The sequence below is a fragment of the Rhinoderma darwinii genome, chromosome 7, assembly GCF_050947455.1.
Source record: "Rhinoderma darwinii isolate aRhiDar2 chromosome 7, aRhiDar2.hap1, whole genome shotgun sequence".
Classification (NCBI taxonomy): domain Eukaryota; kingdom Metazoa; phylum Chordata; class Amphibia; order Anura; family Rhinodermatidae; genus Rhinoderma; species Rhinoderma darwinii.
In genome coordinates, this window is record NC_134693.1 from 68,445,028 (window position 1) to 68,471,013 (window position 25,986).

The window sequence follows — 25,986 nt, forward strand, 5'->3', positions numbered from 1 at the left end:
ACGAGTGCTGAGACCCAGTCAAAACAGCTGATTGGCGCGGTCCCGGGAGTCAGACCCCGACCTATCAGCTTCAGCAGACCGGGATATTAATCATACCCTCCTCTTCAGCCGCAGCAGAGGTACTGACTCTATCCAGGGTCGGGATGTTATGCGCGGCGCATAGCGCTGTGACGTCAGGACCTTCGCTGCACTCCAGAACCAGGCAGGTAAGTACTGTTAGTTACTATAGTAACAGGGACCCGCAGCCCCAGTTTCTATAGTAACTTTTTATTGATGTGGTGCGGGGGGGCCGCAGGCCCCCCTGGCTTCAGGGCCCGGTCGCAATTGCAACCGCTGCGACCCCTATAGCTACGCCACTGAGGACAAGAGTAAACATAAAAGGGCTATGCACGCACTGTCCTACCTAATAGAAAGAAAAAAAAAAAAGCTTCGGAGTTCTTCTTTAAAAGGGTTATCCGGGACGTGAATTTTTTTTCTTAAATGAAATGAACAAAAAAAAGTAATTCTTACCTATCCTTGACCCAGCGCAGTCACTATGCTTCAGCTAATCAGAGGGCTCAGCGGTCATATGTAGTATTTTTGGCATTATGCCAGAAATACAATTAGTCACCAGAGACTCCCGCTAAGCCCTCTGATTGGCTGCAGCAGTTACACGCTACGTGCATGTAAACAACCACCAGAAGTGCAACTGGAGCGACAGCGCTGGATCACCGGGGTCAAGGTGAGGTAAGAATTGCTTTTTTTGTTTAACTATTTCATTTGCAGCCCTTAAGAAAAAAATGTTCACTTCCCGGATAACCCCCTTTAAGAAAAAAAAACACCACTTTTTTTTTAGCGAAATAGCCTTTATTGTATAGAAGTGAACATAAAGAAACGCAGCAGCATGTCAATTGTATTTGTATTAAACGCGGGTATTTTATTTTATTTTTTTAAACAACAAATAGCATATGTTGCGTTTTTTTGCCACGGAAAGCAGCGATTCTGCCGCAAAAAAACGCAATTTAGAGAAAAACCCTTATACTTACCCAGAATTCTGTGTTTCTTCGTCCAGGCCGGCCTCCTGGGATGACGTTTCATCCCACGTGACCGCTGCAGCGCTCACGCGGGATGAAGCGTCATCCTAGGGCTGCAGAACATCAGGAGGGATGCGTCGCCATGGTAAGTATCCATTCTTTTTTTCTGTGCAGTTTTCCGTAGCAGACATTCCGGCTGAAAACTGAACCACAATTTGTTGCGGTTTTTCGGCCGGAATTCCCTGCGACACACAGGGCTGTGTGCTTTTACGCAACGTATCCGGCCAGTGTGAACATACCCTTACTGTTGAAGCAGTGAGGCAAAATGAAATTATCAGCACACTAATAAAAATGTATGAAAATACCTCATGTATTAGGAAACCGTAGGTAGAGATCGCTCAAACATGGAGGAGGATGGGAAAAGGCAGCGGGGAAGAGCCCACCGGAGACATTCTCCCTGAGCCCGGCACATGACCGGTTTCATACATACACATATATATAATACATACACATATATATAACACACACACATTTTCCCCTCCCGTTGCAGGCAGCCGGCACCCACACAGTACACGTGTCGCACAGGAACCACCCGCAATCACACTGCTACATACATACAATACAGGGCCTTGTGGAACGGAGCGTCTCTACACCCGCCGCACACTACTACAACCCTGGTACACTGCCGCAATCAACGAGGAGAGGAACTAGTGATTATCACGGTGTCTAGGCCAATCGGTCACGTTAAAATGATGTCATGTGCGTCTTTCGTCACGTGGCTACACGTCATCAAGGTCCTTGTCTTAGGAAGCGATGGCTCTCAAGGTGAGCGCGCATGTTTGCTTGTTTTCTGCACTATGTTATGCGTGGATCTGCAATGGCGGCAGAACGTCTGGCGTGGAGTAGGATTGTAGAAGTTGTATGAAGAAAGTTAAGGCCAGTGATTAACCTCGTATTTGTCACGTCTGTTCTATGTTGGGTTGTGAGTACAATGAGGGAGATACACAGTACAGTGTGTTCAGTTCTGCGGGATTAATGACAGTACGGTTTTGAGCGTAAAACGGCCGTCAATCTGTGGAACTGTGCGGCTTTTAACAATCAATTTGAAAGCTGTCAATTTGCGGTAAAGCCACATTCTACATGTGAACTCTGCCAAAGACCAAGCTCACACTTCGGGCCTCTTTTATCAAAACTAGGACCTGCTCAATTTGAACCAGAACAATTTTTAGTTCTATTTTTTTGCGTTTTAATTTACATTCACGTTTATTTTGACAGAAATGCAGAAAAAAAAGAAATTCCACTGAAGTTTTTACTTTTTGTTTTTTTCTATCGCAGACACTGATCATCGTAAATGATTTAAAGAGTAACACGCCTTCAACTGTGATTGGTGCCCCGAAAAACGTCTGAAAATACGGGGGCTAAACGCCTCCAAACATCTGCCCATTGACTTCAATGGGAAAAACGGCGTTCCGTTCCCACGGGGCGTTTTTTTTATGTGGACATTTTTAGAAACTGCACGTATAAAAACGCCCTGCAAAAAAGAAGTGCAGAACTGCACAATTTGGTGCAGTTTTTGGAGCCGTTTTTCATTGGATCAATAGAAAAACGGCTGTACAAAGCGCATCAAAAAACGCTTGATGCTTAAAAAATGCCTGAAAATCAGAGGCTCTTTTCCCTTGAAAACCTCTCTGTATTTTAGAGCCGTTTTTTGTTAAGCATGTGAACATAACCTGAAGCTGAAGATGACTTCCATAGAACATCTTTGCAAGCCGTCTTTAGCCTGACGATGAGCGCTGATCACAGCCGAAGGAGCAAAGCGCTCAGCTGAGCTCTTCTGCCCCTTGTTGCAGCAACGGTGGGGTCTCAGCACTCGGACCCCCGCCTTTCCAAATGTTTAATAAGTCTCTGACATATCAAAAGTTTGATTCAAGTTTTTAGTTCCTATTTACCGTATATGTCGGCGTATAAGATGACTGGGCGTATAAGACCCCCAACTTTTACCCTTAAAATACAGAATTTAAGATATACTCGCCATTTCGTGCAGGAGCGCTTCACTATGGCCATCGGCGGCAGGACCCAGGACTCTCTGTCTCTTTGAACTCGCGCATGCGCAGATAGGCTGCTTCATCGCACGAGATCTGAGAGGCAGGGAATGAGAGGAAAGGGCGGGCCAGAGGATCTTACAGAGATGTTCCCTGGCGGCTAATACCGGCTTCCCTCAGATCCGTGGCGGATTCCGTGCATCCCGGAAGCCTGTGTACCGGACTGCAGGCTCACAAGGTAACACACAACCTGTGTGTAGACAATATGTAGACTAGGGATGTCACGATACCAGAATTTGGACTTCGATACCGATACTTCGTTTAGTATTGCGATTTCGATACCAATTTCGATACTTTTGCCAACAGTAATAAAAAAAAAATTCTTCAGTTTTCTGATGTGAGGCGCGACGTGTGATGAATTTTGAACGCACCTCACATTAATAGTAATTAATCCCATCATGTTTCTCAGTCATATTGGGTTAATGTGCGAGGTACATGATGGGGTTAATTACTATTAATGTGAGGAACATGGAGGTTAAATTCATCGCACCTCGCGCCTCACATTAATAAGTGAATGAAAGCCGTGTTTATTTCATTTTTTTACAGCGTACACATCATAAATGATGCAAAAACATTGTTGTCCGCGCCATTACTGAATGTGTGAATATTTTATGTATTGAGACTTATTTTAATGTTTATTGTAAAAAAGGTGAAGGTGTATTTTTTTTACAATTTAACAATACTTTGTTTTTACTTTATTTTTAAACTTTAATGTACTGACATATATCAGATATATCCCAGTACATTAACCTGTGGACGGATAATACACAGGCAGTTGTTAGGACATACTTGGGTATGTCCTAACAACATGAAATATGGTAAGACACCCCTGGGGTCCGTCAATAGACCCTGGGCTGTCTGCCCATATATGGTATGGCCCTCGATCGCGTCACAGGAATTCCCTGTGACGCGATCCAGGGGCATCCCCCCTTCTCACTTTCCCCTGAATGCTGCAGTCAGCTGTGATCGCAGCATTCAGGGGAATAACGGCGGAGATGAGCGGTTTCTCTGATCTCCGCCGTTATAGAGCGGGGCTGCGGCTGTGTAATACAGCCATTGCCCCGCTCCTGACAGGAAGTGCGCGCGCGGTCAGCATGAGGAGATGCGGCCGGCGCTGCACTAATGAGCGGCAGTTCAGGCACTGAAGACAGAACATGGGGGTGTTTTGTAGCGCGCCCGCCATGTTCTGTCTCCAGTGCCGCCGCTCATTAGTGCAGCGCTGGCTGCATTGCATCATCCTGACCCCGCGAACTTATCATGACTCAGGAGTGGGGCTGTGGCTGAATTACACAGCCGCAGCCGCGCTCCCATACATTAATGTGTATTATACTGAGCTGTGCGGCTGCAACGTGCATCCCTAATGTAGACAATATCCGGCATATAAGACGACCCCACACTTTTGACATTTTTTTAAGGGTGTAAAAAGTCGTCTTGTACGCCGATATATACGGTAAATTTATTGTGCAGCTGTTACGATCGTGATGATACCAAATAAATATATATATATATATATATATATATATATATATTCTTGTTTTGGGACACATATAGGGTAATTTTTGATTATTTTTTTTAACTATAATGTACTAGCATATACCTATATTCCAGTACCTTAGAGCCTGTTCACATCAGCGTTGGCTTTCTGTTCCAGGGTTCGACTGCGCTATTGATTCCGTCATTAAACCGGCCGGAATGGTGACGAACGGAAACTATTAGCAATGTTTCCATCACCATTGATATCAATGGTAACGGAAGCTGTGGTTTCAGTTTGACTTTCCGTTGCAGGGTTCACCAGACGGAAACCTCCGACGGAACCCCAGAACGGAAAGCCAACGCTGATGTGAACAGCCCCTTAGACTGCGTACTGGCAGTACACAGGCAGTACATACCTAAATATGCCCGAACAACAAGAAATATATTCAGACGGTCCTGGGGTCCTTCGATGTACCCTGGATTGTCTGTCCAAATAAGGCATAGGATTCCCTGTGAGTCTTTCCTTTTGAATTCAGTGATCAGCTTTGATCGCAGCGTTCAAAGGGTTAACGGCGTAGATCAGAAGTTTCACAGCCGTTGCCCCGCGCCTGATTGATCGATACGGCAACGTCCTGCCGCCAATGAGGAGCATACTTGTCACACGTCGGCAACTAGTTTGTTCCTAGGGTTGTCATCTTTTCCACCCAAAAATACCAGCCAGTTTTATGGTGTATTTACATGTGCTGTTTTTTTCTTTAACACCTTCCCGACCGCCCACTGTCTTTTGACGTCAGGCGGTGCGGGTGCTTAGTCTGCAGAGACGTCTTTTGGCGTCGCTGCAGATCAGGCTGATGAGCGCTCGTGAGAGCGCTCGTCCTCTAAGCAGGAGCTGTAACTAACAGCTCCTGATCTTAGAGCAGCCTCCTGAACACAGCTGGGGTCGGCAAACATTCCAACCCCAGCTGTTTAACTCTTTGATTACTGCGTCTCCGTGACCGCGGCATGATCAAAGGGAATTCCCCTCTTTGATCGCATCACCGGGATTCCAGTGATGGGATCAAACACCGGGGAATCCCTCTGCAGTCAGCCCTGGGGACCTACAAAGGACCCCAGGGCTGTCTGTTCCGTGTGCCTGCTGTTCGGGCACACTATGTGCTGCCCGATCAGCAGCCTGTGTCATTGTGACACAGTGTAATGTATTAGCATACAGGAGTATGCTAATACATTACAAGTAAAAAATAAAGTTACAATTAAAGTTATCCCTTGATGGGATTAAAAAAAAAAAAGTAACAAAACAAATAAATAAATAAAAAAAGTCCCAAAAAGTGTCTTTATTTTGCATAAAATACATTTTATTGCCCCTACACTAAATAAAAACTAAAAACCTACGCATATTAGGTATCTACATGACCGTAATAACCTGAAGAATTAATCTAATGGGTTATTTAGCGTGAAACGTGAACGGGATAAAAAAGAAACAAGAAAAACTATGCAGAGAATCGCTTTTTCCTATATTCACGCCGTAAAAAAAATTTTTTTTACCACCAAACTGTGGGAAAAAAAAAATACTATTTCTCTCGCATAAAATAAGGCCTCATACAGCCACGTCAATGAAAAAATAAAAAAGTTATGGCTGCTGAAGCGCAGAGAGGCAAAAACAGAAAAATTGAGCTGGTCATTAACGTCTTTTCAGACCCGGTCATTAAGGGGTTAAATCATGACAACAAAACAAGTTAGTGACCGCCCCATAGTGTTTTTACGGCGGCCACTAACGGGCTTTATTCTGATGCATAAGCCTTTTTAAGGCGCTGCATTGGAATACATAAACAGAGCAGAACTAGCTGGGGGCAGAGGTAGCTTGGGGCTTCCCTGCTCGAACGGGTGAGATCGATATCCGTAACGATCTCACCTGTTTAACCCCCTCAGATGCGGTGCTTAACCCCTTCCCTCTTTAGCCACTTTTAACCTTCCTGATCGAGCCTCATTTTTAAAATCTGACATGTTTCACTTTATGTGGTAACTTTGGAATGCTTTTACCTATCCAAGCGATTCTGAGATTGTTTTCTCGTGACACATTGGACTTTATGTTACTGCCAAAATTTGCTCGATATGTTCAGTATTTAATTGTGAAAAACACCAACATTTTGCGAAAAATTGCAAAATTAGCATTTTTCTCAACTTAAATGTATCTGCTTGTAAGACAGGCAGTTATAACACACAAAATTGTTGCTAATTAACATCCCCCGTATGTCTACATTAGATTGGCATCATTTTTTGAACATCCTTTTTATTTTTCTATGACAACACAAGGCTTTGAACTTTAGCAGCAATTTCTGACATTTTCAAGAAAATTTCAAAAGGCTATTTTTACAGGGGCCAGTTCAGTTGTGAAGTGGCTTTGAGGTCCTTATATATTAGAAACCCCCAAAAAGTCCCCCCATTTTAAAAACTTCACCCCTCAAAGTATTCAAAACAGCATTTAGAAAATTTCTTAACCCTTTAGACTTTTCACAGGAATTAAAGTAGAGGTGAAATTTACAAATCTCATATTTTTTTGCAGAAATTAATTTTTAATCCAATTTTCTTTATAACACAGAAAGTTTTACCAGAGAAATGCAACTCAATATTTATTGCCCAGGTTCTGCAGTTTTAGGAAATATTCCACATGTGGCCCTAGCGTGCTACTGGACTGAAGCACCGGCCTCAGAAGCAAAGGAGCACCTAGTGGATTTTGGGGCCGTATTTTTATTTCAATATATTTTAGGCACCATATCCGGTTTGAAGGGCTCTTGCGGTGCCAAAACAGGGGAAATCCCCCAAAAGTGACCCCATTTGGGAAACTACACACCTCAAGGAAATTATCTAGAGGTGTAGTGAGCATTTTGACCGCACAGGTTTTTTACAGAAATTATCGGAAGTAGGCCGTGAAAATTAATATCTATACTTTTTCAAAGAAAATGTAGGTTTAGCATTTTTTTTTCTCATTTCCACAAGGACTAAGGGTATGTTCACACGGCAGCGTCCATAACGGCTGAAATTACGGGGATGTTTTCAGGAGAAAACAGCTCCGTAATTTCAGCCGTGATGGCATGTTGAGGCGCTTTTTGCTGCGTCCATTACGGACGTTAAATGGAGCTGGTTTTCCATGGCGTCCATGGAAAACGGCTCCATTTACGTCTGAAGAAGTGACAGGCACTTCTTTGACGCGGTCGTCTTTTTTACGTGCCGCCTTTTGACAGTGGGCCGTAAAAAAAATGACCGTCTGCACAGAACATCGTAAGACCCATTCTAATGATTGGGCAGATGTTTGCCGACGCTATTGAGCCGCTATTTCGGATGTAATTCGGGGAAAAAACGCCCGAATTACGTCCGGAAATAGTGTGTGTGAACATACCCTAAAGGAGAAAAAGCACCACCAAATTTGTAAAGCAATTTCTCCCGAGTAAAACAATACCCCACATGTGGTAATAAACGGCTGTTTGGACACACGGCAGGGCTTAGAAGGGATGGAGCACCATTTGGTTTTTGGAGTTCACATTTAGCAGGAATGGTTTGCAGAGGCCATGTCACATTTACAAAGCCCCTGAGGGGACAAAACAGTGGAACCCCCCACAAGTGACCCCATTTTGGAAGCTACAACCCTTGAGGAATTAATCTAGGGGTGTAGTAAGCATTTAGACCCCATAGATGTTTCATAGAATTTATTATAATTTGGCAGTGAAAATAAAAACAATCCTTTTTCTTCAATAAAACGTTGCTTTAGCAACAAATAAAGGAAAAAAAAGAACCCAATATTTGTAAAGCAATTTCTCCCGAGAACGACAATACCCCATATGTGGTCAGAAACTGCTATTTGGACACACGGCAGGGCTCAGAAGGGAAGGAGCGCCATTTGGAGTGCAGATTTTGCTGGATTGGTTTCTGGGCGCCTGTGGGACCAAAACAGTGGAAACCCCCCAGAAGTGACCCCATTTTGGAAACTACACCCCTCAATGCATTTACCTAGTGTGGTGTTTTGTAGAAATTAGTGTGCACTCCATGTTGCAGAGTGTAAATGGGATTTTTTCCATAGATATGCCAATATGTGGTGCCCGGCTTGTGCCACCATAACAAGAGAGCCCTCTAATTATTATGCGGTGTTTCCCGGTTTTAGAAGCACCCTACATGTGGCCCTAATCTTTTGCCTGGACATACGGCAGGGCTCAGGAGTGAGAGAGTACCATGCGAAATTGAGGCCTAATTTGGCGATTTACAAAGTATTGGTTCACAATTGCAGAGGCTCTGATGTGAAATAATAAAAAGAAACCCCTGAGAAGTGACCCCATTTGGAAACTGCACCCCTCAAGGCTTTATTAAGGGGTGTAGTGAGCATTTCACCCCACAGTTCTTTTCCATAAATGAATGCGCTGCGGATGGTGCAAATTAAAAAAATTTATATTTTTCCCTAGATATGCCATTTCAGTGGCAAATATGTCATGCCCAGCTTATGCCACTGGAGACACACACCCCAAAAATTGTTAAAAGGGTTCTCCCGGGTATGACGATGCCATATATGTGTAAGGAAACTGCTGTTTGGGCACGCTGTAGGGTTCAGAGCGGAGGGAGCGCCATTTGGCTTTTGGAGAGCAGATATTGCTTGGTAGTAGTTTTGTTTGAGTATTGCTGGTGTTTTTCTGTTTATAATGTGGGGGTACATGTAAGCTGGGCAGAGTACATCAGGGGCATAGTCAGGTGGTATAATAATGGGGTAAAAAAACAATAAAATGATCCATAGATGTGTGTTACACTGTGAAGCAATCCTTTCTGCACAGGCCGGTGTCGCACTGATATATGGCGTCCTTTCTTATGCCCCTTTTGGTCCACACTCCGCACCTTTGCAGTTTAGAGAATTTTGCTGGGAAAGTGTTGTCTTGGTATAATACGGGCACCCTCGCTTCCAGCGGACATGTTTGGGCTCTCCCTTTCCTGGTTCCCAATTTTTGGTCCTTGATAAATCACCTCTTCAAACAACTGCATATTTTTTATTTCCTGACTTATTGGAGCCAGAACTAATTTTATTTTTTCATAGACTTAGTTGTATGAGGGCTTTTTTTGGCGGGATGAGCTGTAGTTATTATTGGTACCATTTTGGGGTAAATGCGACTTTTTGATCACCTTTTACCTTATTTTTTGGGAGGCCAGGTAAACAAAAAACCGCAATTCTGGCATAGTTTTATTTAGTTTTTTGTATACAGCGTTCACCAAGCGTTATAAATTACATGTTAACTTTATTCTGCGGGTCAGTACGATTCCAGCAATACCTAATTTATAGGACTTTTTTTTTTATGTTTTACAACTTTTTGCACAATAAAGCTACTTTTGCAAAAATAATGTATTTTTTCTGTCACCAAGTTGTGAGAACCATAACTTTTTAATTTTTTTGTCGACGGAGCTGTATGAGGGCTTGTTTTTTGCGAGACAAGCTATAGTTTTTATAGGTACCATTTTTGGAATACGTGCGACTTTTTGATCATTTTTTGTATTCCAATATTTATAGGTCAAAGTGACCAAAAAACAGAAACTCTGGTATAGTTTTTTACGTTTTTTTTTTATGCGGTTCACCGCGTGCAATAAATAATATAATATTTTGATACCTCAGGTCGTTACGGTCGTGGCGATACCAAATATGTATGGTTTATATATTTTTTCCATTAATAAAAGGACTTGATAAAACGCAATCCCCCTTTTACTCTTATTTTATTACTTGCAACTTTTATTGTTTTCAAACTTTTTTATTTTTTTCACTTTTTTTTATACTTTTTTTTACACTTTTTCTCAAGTCCCACTAGGGGACTTGAAGGTCCAGCTGTCAGATTTATTTTTTTCTAATACATTGCACTAGATCTGTCAGTTATTCACTGACAGCAAGCCGATTAGGCTTCGCCTCCCGACGGGGCCTAAATCGGCTTCCGTAATGGCAGAGCAGGAGACCATTGTGTCTCCTGTTGCCATAGCAGCAGTCGCCAGTCCCGATTTTGTGTCAGGGCTGGCGATCTGCTAGTAACCGCTATGATGCAGCAATCGCTTTCGATTGCTGCTTCGAAGGGGTTAATGGCAGGGATCGGAGCTAGCTCCGGTTCCTGCCGTTACAGGTGGATGTCAGCTGTAAGATACAGCTGACTTCCACCGCTGATGACGCCGGATCAGCTCCTGAGCCGGCGCCATCTTGCCGGCGGCTACGGAAGCTGATCAGGCTCCGCCGCCGGGCGGATCTTGACCGGTTTCCGTGCTAGGCAGACCGGGAGGCCAGTATTAGGCCTCCGGTTGCCATTGCTGGGGTTCTGATGAGCTGCAAACACCTTAAGTGCAGCGATCGCGTTTGAGCGCTGCACTTAAGGGGTTAATGGCGGGGTTCTAAGCTAATTTCGGTCCCCGCCGTTAGTCGGATGTCAGCTGTAAGATACAGCTGAGATCCGTCGATGATGGCACCGGCTCAGCTTCTGAGCCGGTGCCAAACATTTGGCGTATGGGTACGGCAAAATGCGGGAAGTCATGGCTTTCCATGGCGTACCCATACAGCAAATGTCGGGAAGGGGTTAATAGCGAGCGCCACAGCTGAGTTGTTTTGGAGAGGAGGAGGGAGCTCCCTCTCATCCCACCAGCACCCGGCGATAAAATCTAATCAAGGCCCCCAGGTCTGCCTGTAGTGTATGCCTGCTAGGTCATGCCTGAAGCATGGCCTAGCAGATGCCTGTCCGTTTTACACGGACAGGCATAATACACAGCAATACAGAAGTATTGCCGTGTATTATAAGGGTATGTTCACACGGCAACCTCCGTTACGGCTGAAATTACGGAGCTGTTTTCAGGAGAAAACAGCTCCGGCATTTCAGACGTAATGGCAAGTGCAGGCGCTTTTCGCTGCGTCCATTACGGACGTAATTGGAGCTGTTTTTCCATGGAGTCCATGGAAAACGACTTAATTTACGTCTCAAGAAGTGACAGGCACTTCTTTGACGCGGGCGTCTTTTTTTCGCGCCGTCTTTTGACAGCGGCACGTATTTTCGGACGTAATTCGGGGCTAAAACGCCCGAATTACGTCCGTAAATAGGGTATGTGAACCCAGCCTAAATGTGATCGGGCGGTCGCATGGTAAAGTCCCCTAGTGGGACTAGTAAAAAAAAGTAAAATAAAATAAAATATGAAAAACCCACTTTTTCCCCTTACAAACTACTTTATTATTAAAAAACAAAATAAAGTAAAAAACTTACACATATTTGGTATCGCCGAGTCCGTAATGACCCCAACTATAAAGATATTACCTCATTTAACCCGCACAGTGAACGTCGTAAAAATTTAAATAAAAAACAATGCAAAAATTGCTGTTTTCTTTGAATCCTGCCTTAAAAAAAAATTAGATAAAAAGTGATCAAAAAGTCACATCTACTCCAAAATAATCCAATAAAAACTACAAGTCGTCCCGCAAAAAAAAAGCCCTCATACAGCTGCATCGGCGAAAAAAGAAAAAAGTTATGGCTCTTCAAATATGGAGACACAAAAACAAATAATTTTTAAAAAAATGCGTTTTTACTGTGTAAAAGTAGTAAAACCTACAAAATCGATATAAATTTGGTATAGTTGCAATCGCAACAACCCGCTGAATAAAGTTATTGGGTTATTTATACCACACGGTAATCTGCGTAATTTTAGGACGCAAAAATGTATGGCGAAATTGCTGTTTTATTCTCCGTGCTCGGACCCCCACCAATCCAAACTTCTGACATCTCACTATGACATGTCAGAAGTTTGTCGAACGTTTAGCTACACTTAAAATTTATTTTGTGTCGCCAAATTCTGAGAGCCATACATTTTCTTTCCAGTTGATTGAGCAATATGAGGGCATAGTTGTATTTTTACAATTTAAATAACGTTATATTGTAATAGTTATGACTTTTACAAATGCGTAAAATAGCAGTTATGTTAATTTTTTATTTTAAAACACCACTTTAGGGAAAAAATATGAAGGTTTTTTTTTTTAACTTCATTTTTAAAAAAACAATACCTTTAACAGTTTTTTTTTTTTTTTTTTTTTTTAGGGGACTTGAACAAGCGATCGTTGGGTCGCTTGCAATATATATTTTTTCCTGTTAAGCCATGCATCTAACCCTCCCAATGCCCACCCATACAAACACAGTTCAGCCCACACACAGTATCCTGCTTCCAAAGTGCCTCTCCACAGTATAATGCCCCATAGAACCCCCAGACAGTATAATGACCCTGTAGCTGCTCCCACACAGTACAATGCCCCATGGTGCCTCCCACACATTATAATGCCAAATAACTGCCCCATACAGTATAATCCTCCCATACAGTACAATGCCCCCATACTGTGTATTGCCCACACAGATGCCCCCATATCTGCACCCATGCAGTATAATTCCGCCTTAAAAATCACAATGTGGTGTGGTTTTTCAGACGGAATTTCCGCTGCGTAAAACAACGCACATACTTACCCTTTCCCTTCTTTGACGTCCGCTCCGGCCACCTATGATGACGTTGCAGGCCATGTGACGCTGCAGCCTGTGATTGGCTGCAGTGGTCACATGGGATGAAATGTCATCCCATGAGGCTGGACTGCAGGAAGAAGGAGGGCGTTCTGGGTAAATATGATTTTATTTTTTTTCGGCGTAAAGACCAGAGCTGCAGGCCTTCAAGTTAATAAAAGTGTAAAAATAAAAGTTTCAAGTTAAAAAATAAAAAATAAAAACTGCTTTTTTTCCTATAATAAGTCCTTTAATTATAGGGAAAAAAAAAAACGTTAAAAAAAGTACACAAATTTGGTATCAACACGTCCATAACGATCCAAACCATGAAACTATAATGTTGTTAGAGTCTCATGTACCCCAAAATAGTACCAATAAAACCTACGACCGTCCTGCAAAAAATAAGCCCTTGCACAGCTTTGTTGACTGAAAAGTAACAGTTACGGCTCTCAGAATATGGTGACACACAAAATAGATTATTTAAAAAAAATAAAAATGATTTTATTGTGAAACGCTGTAAAACATAAAAAAAACCACTATATTCATATGGTATCGCTGCAATCGTATCGACCCGCAGAATAAAGTAAAATTGTCATTTATAGCCCATGGTGAACACTGTAAAAAAAGAATAAAAAACATTGTCAGAATTGCTTGTTTTCGGTCACCTTGCTTGCCAAAAAAATGGAATAACAAGAGATCAAAAAATCGCATGTACCCCAAAATGTAACCAATGAAAGCTACGGATTGTCCCGCAACAAATAAGCCCTCACACAGCTCCGTTGGAGAAAAAAAAAAAATCTAACACCGCTTACATATGCCCCCACATTATAAACTGAAATGCCAGTAAAACCCCAAATAGAACAAATACCTAGTAAAATCTGAACTCCAAATGGCGCAACCTCCCTTCTCACCCCTGCAGTTTGCCCAAACAGCAAATACATCCACATATATGGTATCGCCATATCCGGGAGAACCCGCTTAACAGTCTGAGGTATTTATCTTCAGTTGCACAAGCTGGGCACACTAAAATGGCATATAAGTGTTAAATTACAATTTTTTTTTTACCATCTGGGACTTACGTGCTGTGCTAGCAAGCGTAATCTCGCGAGATCTCACTGTAAATGACAGCACATCGTGATCTCGATGTGCTGTGTGAGTAAGTCACACACAAACGTTACCAAGTGTCGGGTGTGACTAGACATCCCTTCCTGGTTGGACGCGATGTCCATTTACTGTCAAGACACTTTCGTAATGTTAATGTGTGAGTAAGTGACTGCACATAGTGAACAACGCAGGATCACTATGTGCAGAGTAAATGAATGGGGAGAAGTGTATGACGCTGATTGGTCAGTGTCATACACTTCTCTCCACAACGCCTACTTGGTCAAAAGTAAAAACACGCCCAGTTGCCTATTAAAAAAGTCATTAGCATGAAGCTAAAATAGGTCATAACGGTGAAAATAGATTGTTTTTCAAATAAAACACTGCTGTAATCTACATTACGGCGCCGATCACATTATGTACAAGATAGGGGACTTATAATGTGGTGACAGAGCCTCTTTAAAGTACAATGTGTCACGAGAAGACATTCTCAGAATCGCTTGAAAAATAAAAACATTCCAAAGTTATTACCATATAAAGTGACAAATGTCAGACTTGAAAAAAAAAAGGCCTGATCCATTAGGTGAAAAACGGGCTGTGTCCTTTAAGGGGTTAAAGAGGATCTGTCACTAGTTTAGTAATGCCCAATCTCCTAGCGAATCTAATAGGCACCATCCTGCTGATCGTGCTAGTGAAAATTGTGTTCCAAAAAGTTTATTATTTTAAAAGTTATGAGCTTTTTTTTTCTCAATATGCAAATGAGCGATTCTCCTGAGGTGGAGCTATGTCACAGTCTTTGACGCTGTCCTATCCGCATGAAGCTGCTTCACACAGTGAGAGAGACTGAGGCTGGAGGGAAGGGGATCACTTCAAATAGCCATATCTCCGGCTGTGGACCACCTAGAACAGTGAATCGCAGTTCTAGCTGTGAAACAACCAGAGGTATCACCAGTTGAAAGCACAGTAGGAAATGGAAGCTGTATACTATATGATCACCTGTGTTGCTGGGAAGGGGGAGAAGCTGTACGTTGATTGGGCAGCTTCATACAGAAAACATTACACCGCCCAGAGTGAAAAAATTCACCTCCTATTTGGCTTTTATAGCCACATTAGCGTATTTAGAAAAATGCACACAAGGCTTTGTTCACATCTGCACTAGGGCTCCGTTCCGTCTGAGCTTTCCGTCGAAACGGAGCTCTGACAGACACAAACGGATACCATAGGTTTCCATCACCATTAATTTCAATGGTGACGGATCCGGTGCCAATGGTTTCCGTTTGTCTCAGTTGTGCAAAAGTTCAATCGTTTTGATGGAATCAATAGCGTAGTCGATACGTAATAAACGTTTTTGAAAAAAAAAAAATACACTAGTTAGCAGTAGCAAAGCGCCTATTAGATTAGTTAGGAGATAGGGCGTTACTCAGTTAGTGATAGATCCTCTTTAAAGAGGCTCTGTCACCAGATTTTGCAACCCCTATCTCCTATTGCAGCAGATCGGCGCTGCAATGTAGATAAGAGTAACGTTTTTGTTTTTTTTTAAACGAGCATTTTTGGCCAAGTTATGACCATTTTTATATTTATGCAAATGAGGCTTTCTAAAGTACAACTGGGCGTGTTTAAAGTTAAAGTACAACTGGGCGTGTATTGTGTGTGTACATCTGGGCGTTTTTACTTCTATTCACAACGCCCAGCTAGTAAAAGAAGTGTATGATGCTGACTAATCAGCATCATCCACTTCTCTTCGTTACAACCCAGCTTCTGGCAGTGCACAGACACACAGCGTGTTCTCGAGAGATCACGCTGTGACGTCACTTCCTGCCCCAGGTCCTGCATCGTGTCGGACGAGCGAGGACACATCGGCACCAGAGGCTACATTTGATTCTGCAGCAGCATCGGCGTTTGCAGGTAAGTCGATGTAGCTACTTACCTGCAAACGCTGATGCTGCTGCAGAATCAACTGTAGCCTCTGGTGCCGATGTGTCCTCGCTCGTCCGACACGATGCAGGACCTGGGGCAGGAAGTGACGTCACAGCGTGATCTCTCGAGAACACGCTGTGTGTCTGTGCACTGCCAGAAGCTGGGTGGTAACGAAGAGAAGTGGATGATGCTGATTCGTCAGCATCATACACTTCTATTCACAACGCCCAGCTAGTAAAAGAAGTAAAAACGCCCAGATGTAACACACATAATACACGCCCAGTTGTACTTTAACTTTAAACACGCCCAGTTGTACTTTAGAAAGCCTCATTTGCATAAATATAAAAATGGTCATAACTTGGCCAAAAATGCTCGTTTTTAAAAACAAAACAAAAACGTTACTCTTATCTACATTGCAGCGCCGATCTGCTGCAATAGGAGATAGGGGTTGCAAAATCTGGTGACAGAGCCTCTTTAATGTAAGTGTCTCTGGCTCTTTGCTGCCTTGCCAGCTGCAATCTCCCACCATTGATCTCACACTTGACCTAGTCCTGATTCTGCTGATGTTCCTAGGGCTGGACGGCCTGGCATAGTAGGAGTATTTAATGAACCTTCCTTAATTGAAACTTAGATTTTACTTCCCACACCTACAAAGGGTCTTCTCCCTTAATTGTACTCTGGGTTGCTTCTAAATAAACCCAGCTTTGTTCTTGTTTGGGAGAGAGAACTTGATTTAACTTTCACTAAAGATGTTTCTTGCCTAGTTAGACGCTCACATGGCTTCTCCAGCTGTGTGCGGGTACAGGAGAACTCTTACAAGACGGTAACTAGATGGTATAGAACTCCAGTGTTTTTACATGCTTTTGTTTTTTCCTCCCTGCCTTCAAAAAGTCATAACTTTTTTTTTTTTCGTTGACCGTCATCTGAGGGCTTCATTTTTACGGAACAAATTGTACTTTCTGATGGTACGATTTACGATGTGTGATGTACTGGGAAGCTGGAAGAAAATTCAAAATTGGGTGGAATTTGAAACAAAATAGCAGTTCCACCGTTTTCTTATGGGTTTCATTTTTACAGTGTTCACTGTACGGTGAAAATGACACATTACCTTTTATTCTGCGGGTCTGTGTGATCACGGTGATACAAAATTTATATAGTTTTTATTATGTTTCAGTACATTTAAAAAAAAAAATAATTAAAATTTGAAAGAAACAAAAATATTTTGCATCGCCATATTGTGACCCCCCATAACTTTTTATATTTCTGTGTACAGAGCTGTGTAAGGTGTCTTTTTGTATGTGCAAAGATGTCGTTTTTATTAATACCGTTTTGGAGCATTCTGGCAATTTGATAACTTTTTATTCCATTTATCCATCCGATTCGGCCATTTTGACTTTTTTTTTTTTTTGTCTTGCTATGGCATTCACCTTATTGGAAAAATATTGGGGATACCTAATATGTTTATTTTTATATGTGATCTATGGAAAGGGTGGTGATTTTGAATTTTTATATATTTTTATTTTTTAGAACTTTGTTTTTTACATTTTTTTTAATTATATTTTTTTAGTCCCCTAGGGGCTTGAACCTGCAATCATTAGATCGCTTATGCCATAGACTACAATGGCAAAATTAGTGCATTGCTATTGAGACCTGCCACAGTCTCATAATCTAAGGGGTTAAATGCTTGCGATCAGAAATTTTTATGTGCAACACAGCAGAGACATCGCGGCTAAGGCGCCTGCTCGGCTTCTGAGTGGGCGCCATTTTTAAAACTTATTTCCGACGTAAATAGGCATATTAGCGACGGGAAAGCATTAAAGTCCCCATGCAAGTCTATGGGGAAAATACACAACAACTCTGTGGCGATTCCCCAACAAAAATTGACGTTCTCACCTCGCACAGACATGTACTATGGGTTTTGGGCATGCACCAAAATACAGCCATTCTGGAAAGAAATGGCATCTTTAATGCAACAAATAAGCAGATTTAAGGGGCTCCTGGGGCCAATGGAAGTTTTTTTACATGTCCAGCATGATGGAGGGTCAGATGACACAGAAGTAACCCACTTGCCCCCCATTACACATGCGGCATTGATGGTGGCAAAACGATGCATACTCCAGAAATGGTTGGTACCAGATATCCCGCAATCAAGTGAGGTTGTACAGGGGATTAAAAACCTATTCTATTTAGATAGAATGGATGTTCTAAAACACAAGGATGCACAAGGGGGGAAATTTTGGGGGAAATGGAAACTATTCATAACAGAGCATTTCTCGGGGGAGGAGGTATGCAAAATGATCGATCCATTCACGGGATCACCTTGGTACCTGATAGAGGATCTCAAGGGCACCTTAGGAGTGTTGGGAACGCGTAGAACATAATATCTGTAACTTTGAAATGATATTTAGGCCAACTCGGTTAGGAATGTAGCTTCATGTGGCTCCAGTTTAGGTTATTCATGTTTACACTTATATTAAAAAAGTTTTATATGCATTGTTCCTCAGGGATATTCATTGTTAACGCTGTACACCAAATGTTATGGAAATTCTTGTAATGACCTTCAATAACTGTCACATAATGATGTAAACAACTATGAGCTTAGTGTCATTGTGGGAATGTGATTTTCATACCATCAGCAATAGGTGATTATATTCCTGTAACAGTTTATTGCATATTATGTTATGTGAAAAATCTTCAGAAAATCAATAAAAATGTTTTAAAAAAAAAAAAAATTGACGTTCTGTGGATTTAAATTCAACACGGTACTCTGGGTGGAATTTTTCTGCGGCGTGTGGATGAGATTTTTTCAAATCTGATCCACTTTGCTGCAGAAGTATGTAAAAGCTGTGGATTTTCCGACCGGAAAAGACAGCCAGAAAATCTGCAACATATAATCCACATGTGCACATACTCTTAGGGTATGTGCACACGATAACTGCAATTACGTCTGAAATTACGGAGCTGTTTTCAGGAGAAAACAGCTGCTGAATTTCAGACGTAATTGCATGTACTTTCATTTTGCGGGGCGTCTTTTACGGACGTAATTTGGAGCTGTTCTTCATTGGAGTCCATGAAAAACTGCTCGAATTACGTCCCAAGAAGTGTCCTGCCCTTCTTTTGACGAGGCTGTAATTTTACGCGCCGTCTTTTGACAGCGACGCGTAAAATGACAGGTCGTCGGCACAGTACATCGTAAAGCGCATTGAAAGTAATGGGCAGATGTTTGCCGACGTATTGGAGCCGTTTTTTCAGACGTAATTCGAGGCGCAAAATGCCTCCATTACGTCTGAAAATAGGTCGTGTGAACCCAGCCGTAGGCTTCCTTCACACACTTTTTATTTTTTATTTTTTTGGGCTTGTAAGAAAAACCATGAATTGAATGTGTTTGGTTTTTTTTTTGTTTATTTTTTTTGTTTTCTGTTTTTCTTTATGTGCATTTTTTTGGGGACCATGATGGGTTTTTTTTTCCAAACGCAGCAGCCATTAAGTATAAAACAAATTTCAGGTATTTATTTTTCCATAGGCTCCCCTATAGTAAATTGAAAATGCCAGACACAGAAAAAAAAAGTGGCCCCTCCAGAGTCTCTACTAAAGAATTATGTTTTTTCCGTTTTTAGCAAGAAGGATAGGACACAGATTTGACATAGTCTCCCTGTTGTCCCCTCCTTGGCAGGCGCACGGTGTCATATTGCAAATGCGCCAATAGCGTCAGCTTCTGTCACCCACCAGCCTAAGGAGCACCTCTCACACTTTTCCCACCAATGTCCCCTTAGCAAAGGGTGCAACACTGAGGAGGTGCTCCTGCTGCTCACCTAATCTGGGAGAAGGAGAAAGAAAAGCGCTGAGCTGGAGGGTGAGTGTTACCTCCTTTTCCAAACTACTGCTTGTATGTGATTTAGGTCCACTGGAGCTTTCCATCGTCCGCACAGTGTTTTGGGGCTCTATGGCACTTTTTTTTTTACTGCTGTACGCCATTAAATTTATTATGGTGCTATTTTTCGTTACGTAGAACTATACAAGCAGTGAAGCAGTTCTCCCTATCCTCCAATCGCTCTTCTCTTTTTTTTTTTTCCCACTATCCCCTTATGGGGTCTCAGCCTACTACTCCGATTGGCCAGGCTCCTCACATGTCCGCCGGCAGCCATTCGCGACACTTCGAGGTCGGAGCCTATCTGTCTCTCCTGCATTTGCACAACTCTGCCGGGGACACAGGACCTCCTGACCAGTGCTACTGCATCTTTGTCTCTGCAGGGACATCATACATTCTGAAGTTGGGTAGGACCGGCCCTTGACCTGTCTCTCCTTCCCATACTGGTGCCCTAGCCTCAATTGGTGTGCTTATCCTAGCAGAACTAGGTGAAGACAGTCATTAGTCCCTAAAGAGGAGTATCTATTTCTGTGCAGTACTGAGTGGTTCCGCACTAGCTGTGATTGGTTTAATAACCCCATCTACTGTAATTATGCATGTTCCAAGTTCAGTACAAAATTTTCTTGTGGTCCGTCTACTTCCTTATGTGATGCATGCTGGCCTCCTAGCCAAATGCCTGTGGCTTTTTCACCCCTGCCCCCACCCGTATTGCTCACCTGGTATGGTGGGTCTCGATCCAGAATGGTCTCATTCTCTTTTCAGAGCTGTTGATAACTTAGAGAACATCACTCAGTTCATATTTGGCAGGATGTCTAATCGCCCTCCCCTGGACTCTTGTTCAGCCCGTCCTCCCCTGGAATCTACGTCCATGTCTCCTTCTCGTGGCAAACTCCTGAAAGCAGACCGGCTCGTCTACCTTCACTTACACAGCATCTTCTGTCTCCTCTCCCCCACTGGAGGTTAGGTTCGGTATGTCTTTTTGTAACTAGGTTGGACTAGATTATCTCAGGCTACGGGAGTCAAGAGGACACCTTCTTCCCCAAAGGTTCAAATAGACGCTTGTTTTCTGTCTTTTCGTGGGTTCACCAACACCACGTCTTCCTGACCGCAGTCTCACTACGATTAGAAGGCCAAACCTTTTTTTTTAATGCTCACCCCTCCTGGTGACCCCCCCAACCTCAAGCCGCAAGGGCTGGAGCCAGCTCTGCCTGAAGGTGGGCCCCCTACTTAATTCAGTTCAAGTGGGGGGCAGGCTTCTACACTTCAAGGACTTTTAGCTCTCTCACATTTCATACGCCAGGGTTGGGAAGGTGGTATCCTCCATATACAAGATCAAATTTACCAGCCCCCGTCCAGATTGTTTCTTTCAGTCCTCTGTTCCACAGTCCCCCTCCAGGGCGGCCACACTTTTTCGAGCAAACGACTCTGTACTCTTTCAAGGGTTCATCATTCTGGTACCACCGACCCAAAGGTTTCGGGGTTTTTACGCCAACCGTTTTGTCTTATCACAAATTGACAACTTTGTTCAGCCCATTTTGAATTTCAAGCACCTCAACTCTCATGTCAGGGTCTGTCATTTTCGGATGGAATCCCTCCGGTCTGTCGTTGCTTCCATGGCACACATCAAGGATGTGTATCTGCATGTTCCTATTTGCCAGACCCCTGTTTCCTACTCTTTGCAGTGCTGTCCCATCATTACCAATTTGTGGCTCTTTCCTTAGGTCTGGCCACGGCTTTTTACGAAGGTTCTCTCCCCAGGGTCGTTTCTTCCTACCACTGAACTAGCTGATTATCTTCATGGATCCTAGTCTCAAGGACTAGAGGAGGCACCTTTTGAATCTTACGGCTCAGGGGCCGTGGTCTCCACAAGAATCATCCCTTTCCATCAACCACTTGGAAATGAGGCTTATTTCTTTGCCTGCTGCACTTGACATAGTCACTGTCCAGACATCCGGTGCAGGTTCAAACGGACAATGCCACGTCAGTGGCTTGTCTAAATCACCAGGGCGGCACTTGCATCGTGCAGGTAATGGCTGAGGCCGCGAAGATTGTGGTCTGGCCGGAAAGCTCACTTTCCTGCTCTGACGGAAGTCCACATTTACAGGGTCGACAACTGAGTTGCAGAAAGGTGGATCCCGTAGAGTGGTCTCTTTACCAGGGGGTCTTCCACCAAATATGTCTCAGGTGGGGTACTGCCGGACGTGGACCTGATGGTTCCCAGATTCAATCAGGTCCCCTGCATCGTCGCCCGAGATCCAGAGCCCTGCACTATGAACGCTCTTGTGGCGCCGAGATCCAAATTTAGATTCCTGGTTGAGGGAATTCAGGCCATCATGATAGCTCCAGATTGGCCACGCTGGTGTTGGTACGTGGACCTCGTGTCCCTGCTGGCCAACATCCTGTAGCCCTTGCCTCTCTGTCCCTACCTTTTCTCTCAAAAACCTCTTCCACCAGAATTTTAGGTTGCTACGTTAATGGCGTGGCCTAGTCTGCCTTTCTGAGGGCTCGTGGTCTCCCAGAGAGTCATTCTCACTATGCTCAAGGCTAGGAAGCCTTATTCAGCCCGCATTTACCATCGTATCTTACATATCTAGCTCCCTTGCGTTTTTCTCTCTCCAAAATTCTATCTATTCTGCAGGGTGGCTAATCTATCAAGATTTGGCACTCTGCTCCCTGAAGGGGAAGGTGCCTGCACTTTCCATCTTGTCCAGTCGCCTGCTGGCGTCAAAGGCTGATGTCAAGACTAAGGATATTTATTAGGGGGGGGGGGCGGTGTCAAGGGTTGTGGTAAGAGCTTTAAAAGTCATTTTGTATTCTAAAATGTGTATTGCAATATTCTGTTTTAAAAGTGATTCTATTCCTGTAAAAAAAGACTAAGGATATTTCGACACTTCACATGAATCCGGATGTAGTTTCTCCGTCCTTTTATCCATCTCCCAGTCATCCGAAGGAGTGTTCCCTCCACAACCTAGATGTTGTCTGAGCCTTGCGGACTTACATTTCTGTCACTGCTTCCTTCCGGAGGTCGGATTCCTTGTTTATCCTCCCTGAGGGTCCCAGGAAGGGTTTGGTGGCCTCTAAAGCCACTGTTGCTTGATTCGATTGACTGTTCGAAAGGCTTATCGAGTTCGGGGCAAGGATCCCACTTCTCGTGTCACGGCCCACTCTACCAGAGTCATTGGAACTTCCTTGGCTATATGCCATCTGCCCTTTTAGTTGTGCAATGCACCCACGCGGACTCCTTTGCATACTTTTGTCAAGTTCTATCAGGTACACAGGGGTCCTGCTGGCATCTGTGAAAAAGATTACCATGTCCTGTATTCTGTTTCCATCCTTGGGGACTGCTCCTAGGACGTCCCACAGTCTTGGTCCCCCAATGTCACGTATTTGTATCTGCTTCTCCTACTGCTTGCAGACAGACTGAATAGCTTAGTGTCTGTAGGGGAGGTATATCCTGTAGCAGGGCCACTTTTTTATTTCTTAATTTTAAGCCACCTAGTGGCAACAGCATATACAGTCTGTGTCCCCCAATGAACTGGACAAGAAAAGGCTTTTATGGCGAGTACTCAAAAAATCCTGTTGTTTTTATTTAACAAATAAAAAAAACATATCTAAAGGTTGCTGCTTTTTGAAAAAACACCTTGGTCACAAAAATCGCACCAAATGTGAAAACACCACAACAAGAAAATGCTTGGTTTGTAGTGTGTTTCGTATTTGCCTATTGACTTATAGCAACCAACTGGCTACAGCCTTTTTATTTCTTTTTTAAAGGGTAACTAAACTTTTAAATAACTTTATACATTTCACAGTGACATTTCAGAAGTTTTAAAGTGTGGGGGGACTGAGCACTGACACCCCCTCTGATCGCTAAAATGCTTTGTTTCTGATCGGCTTTCCTCGGAAAGCCGAGTGAACAAGGTACCGACTCCATAGAAAGCCTATGTATCCGTACACTGCACGACTTTCCGTCAAAAGCAAATCAGAAACTAAGCGGCAAAACGCTCACTCGAGCGCTTCTGCTGCTTAGATTTAGCGCTTGGTGGGGGTCTCATGTCACTACACTGATTTTAACGCAGAAACCGCTTTGAAATCAGCGCCAAGAAACGCCCCAAATCGTCCTTATTTATTTCAATGGGATGCAAAGTCTTATTTTTATTTATTTTTTCCCTGGGAGGCTTTTGGCCGATCGGGGAAGAAAAAAAAGCATCAAACGCTGGCAATTTCGAAATCAAATTCTTTTCTGCCTGACAAAAATCGCCATGTGAATTCTCACTGTAATGTCCAAATTTTTTTTTAAAAAGTTTAGCTACGCTTTAAAATAAAAATAAAAAAATGCATCAAAAAAGCCCAGGAAGAAAACCGCTTGTTTCGTAAAAACATAGTACAGTGTGTTAAGGCACCCGAAGAATGGTTGTTTTTGGTTTGTTTTTGTTGTTTTTTTTCAAAACCACAGCATACACCTGTTACATAAATGTGAATTGGAGTTGTCACATTTTTGTTTTTGAAAATCATTATCTTTTTTTTTTTTTCTTTTAGGGCTTAGCTGTCTGCTGTTTTTCATAGAAGTAGCTACAGGAAGAGTTCCTAGAGTCTTTTCTTTAACCCATTAGTGGCCGCCAATACGCCTTTTCACGGCGGCCACTAATGGACTTTATTCCGATGCATTCGCCTTTTCACGGCGCTCCATCGGAATAAATAAACAGAGCGGGCAGTCGTTAAATCTCCCTGATCTCCGCTACCTCTGGTAGCTGAGGGCAGGGAGCAGCCCTGCTCGAACGGACGAGATCGATATCCGTATCGATCTTGCCAGTTTAACCCCTCAGATGCGGCGCTCAATAGCGAGCGCTGCATCTGAGTGGCTTTGGAGAGAGGACGGTAGCTCCCTCTCACCCCACCGGCACCATATGTAAGATCGCATGGTGTTGGTGATTTCTATGACAGTGGTTTCTAATAAAGGCCCCCAGGTCTGCCGCTAGTTATGCCTGCTAGGCCATGCCAGAGGTTCATACTTTTCCTCTCTTATGGATTTACATCTGGCTCTGCACTTTATAGACTGAATGATGTGTGGACCCAGCCCTACAACGTGTAGTTGCTGGCACCTATGTCGGGTTCAAGATTTGCCGTGCTGTTGTTCTTGTTAAATTGAATGTAATCTGTGATGGAACAATATAGTCTTATTGTTGACTTTTTATTTCTCTTTCCAGATGGCACAGAGGTTGATGTTAAGACGATTTATTTCCTCATTTGGGAGACATTTAACTGGATCAGTACAACCTTTCTCTACTTGCCTTTCACCGCCGTGCACACAAACACGTGGTCTGCTATCAACAACCTCAACAAAACTTGTCCTTGCCGCTGCTCAAAAGATTCATGAATCCCCTTCTTCTAGAGTGACATTCAATATTCAGAATAAAGACGACTTTCAGGATCGAGTTGTTGGAAGTGAAACCCCAGTGGTAGTGGATTTCCATGCACAGTAAGTTCGATTGTAATTTGTAGACCTACAGCATAAGGGGATTTCCAACCAATATAAGTTATAGCACATTGTTAAACTCCTTGCAATAGAAAACTTAGCAAAAAATGAACAGTTAATGTGGTCCAAGTTAACTCCCTGATAGATGAAATGAAAAACTGGATGAGGCATATAAAAAAATCAGGTTTGCTATGATAGAACAGTTCAAGAGGCTAAATATTCCATCTAACCCCAGAGAAAAGAGTGGTATCTTCTTCTTCCTCAGATTCAGATGATGATGATGTTCAAGTCTCATTTGATAGAGATTCAGACAACTCATCTGACTCGGAATATAAAAAGATTTCTTCTGATTTATATTAATGAACTTGTTAAAAGCTATTTAGGCTACTATTAACATTGAGGATGAAGATCCCTAGGTCTGCCATCTTTCTACTCCGGCAGTGCTTCATAGGAGACGGTCAGTATAGCGATATAATGCAATACATTAGTATTGCAGTATATCAAGCAAGCCATCAAA

The 25,986-nt window shown here is 43.0% G+C and overlaps 1 protein-coding gene across 2 annotated transcripts in view; it reads left to right on the forward strand.

Moving 5' to 3' along the window:
• The first annotated feature begins 1,589 nt into the window (after positions 1–1,589).
• The window catches only part of TXN2 (thioredoxin 2), a 38,627-nt gene continuing 14,230 nt past the window's right edge, over positions 1,590–25,986 (forward strand). The window contains exons 1-2 of one of the 2 annotated variants that reach the window (XM_075832270.1): positions 1,590–1,838; positions 25,201–25,472. In XM_075832270.1, the coding sequence (XP_075688385.1) occupies positions 1,827–1,838; positions 25,201–25,472 (284 nt within the window). In that variant the 5' untranslated portion in view covers positions 1,590–1,826. The other variant, XM_075832269.1, reaches the window with a different exon arrangement.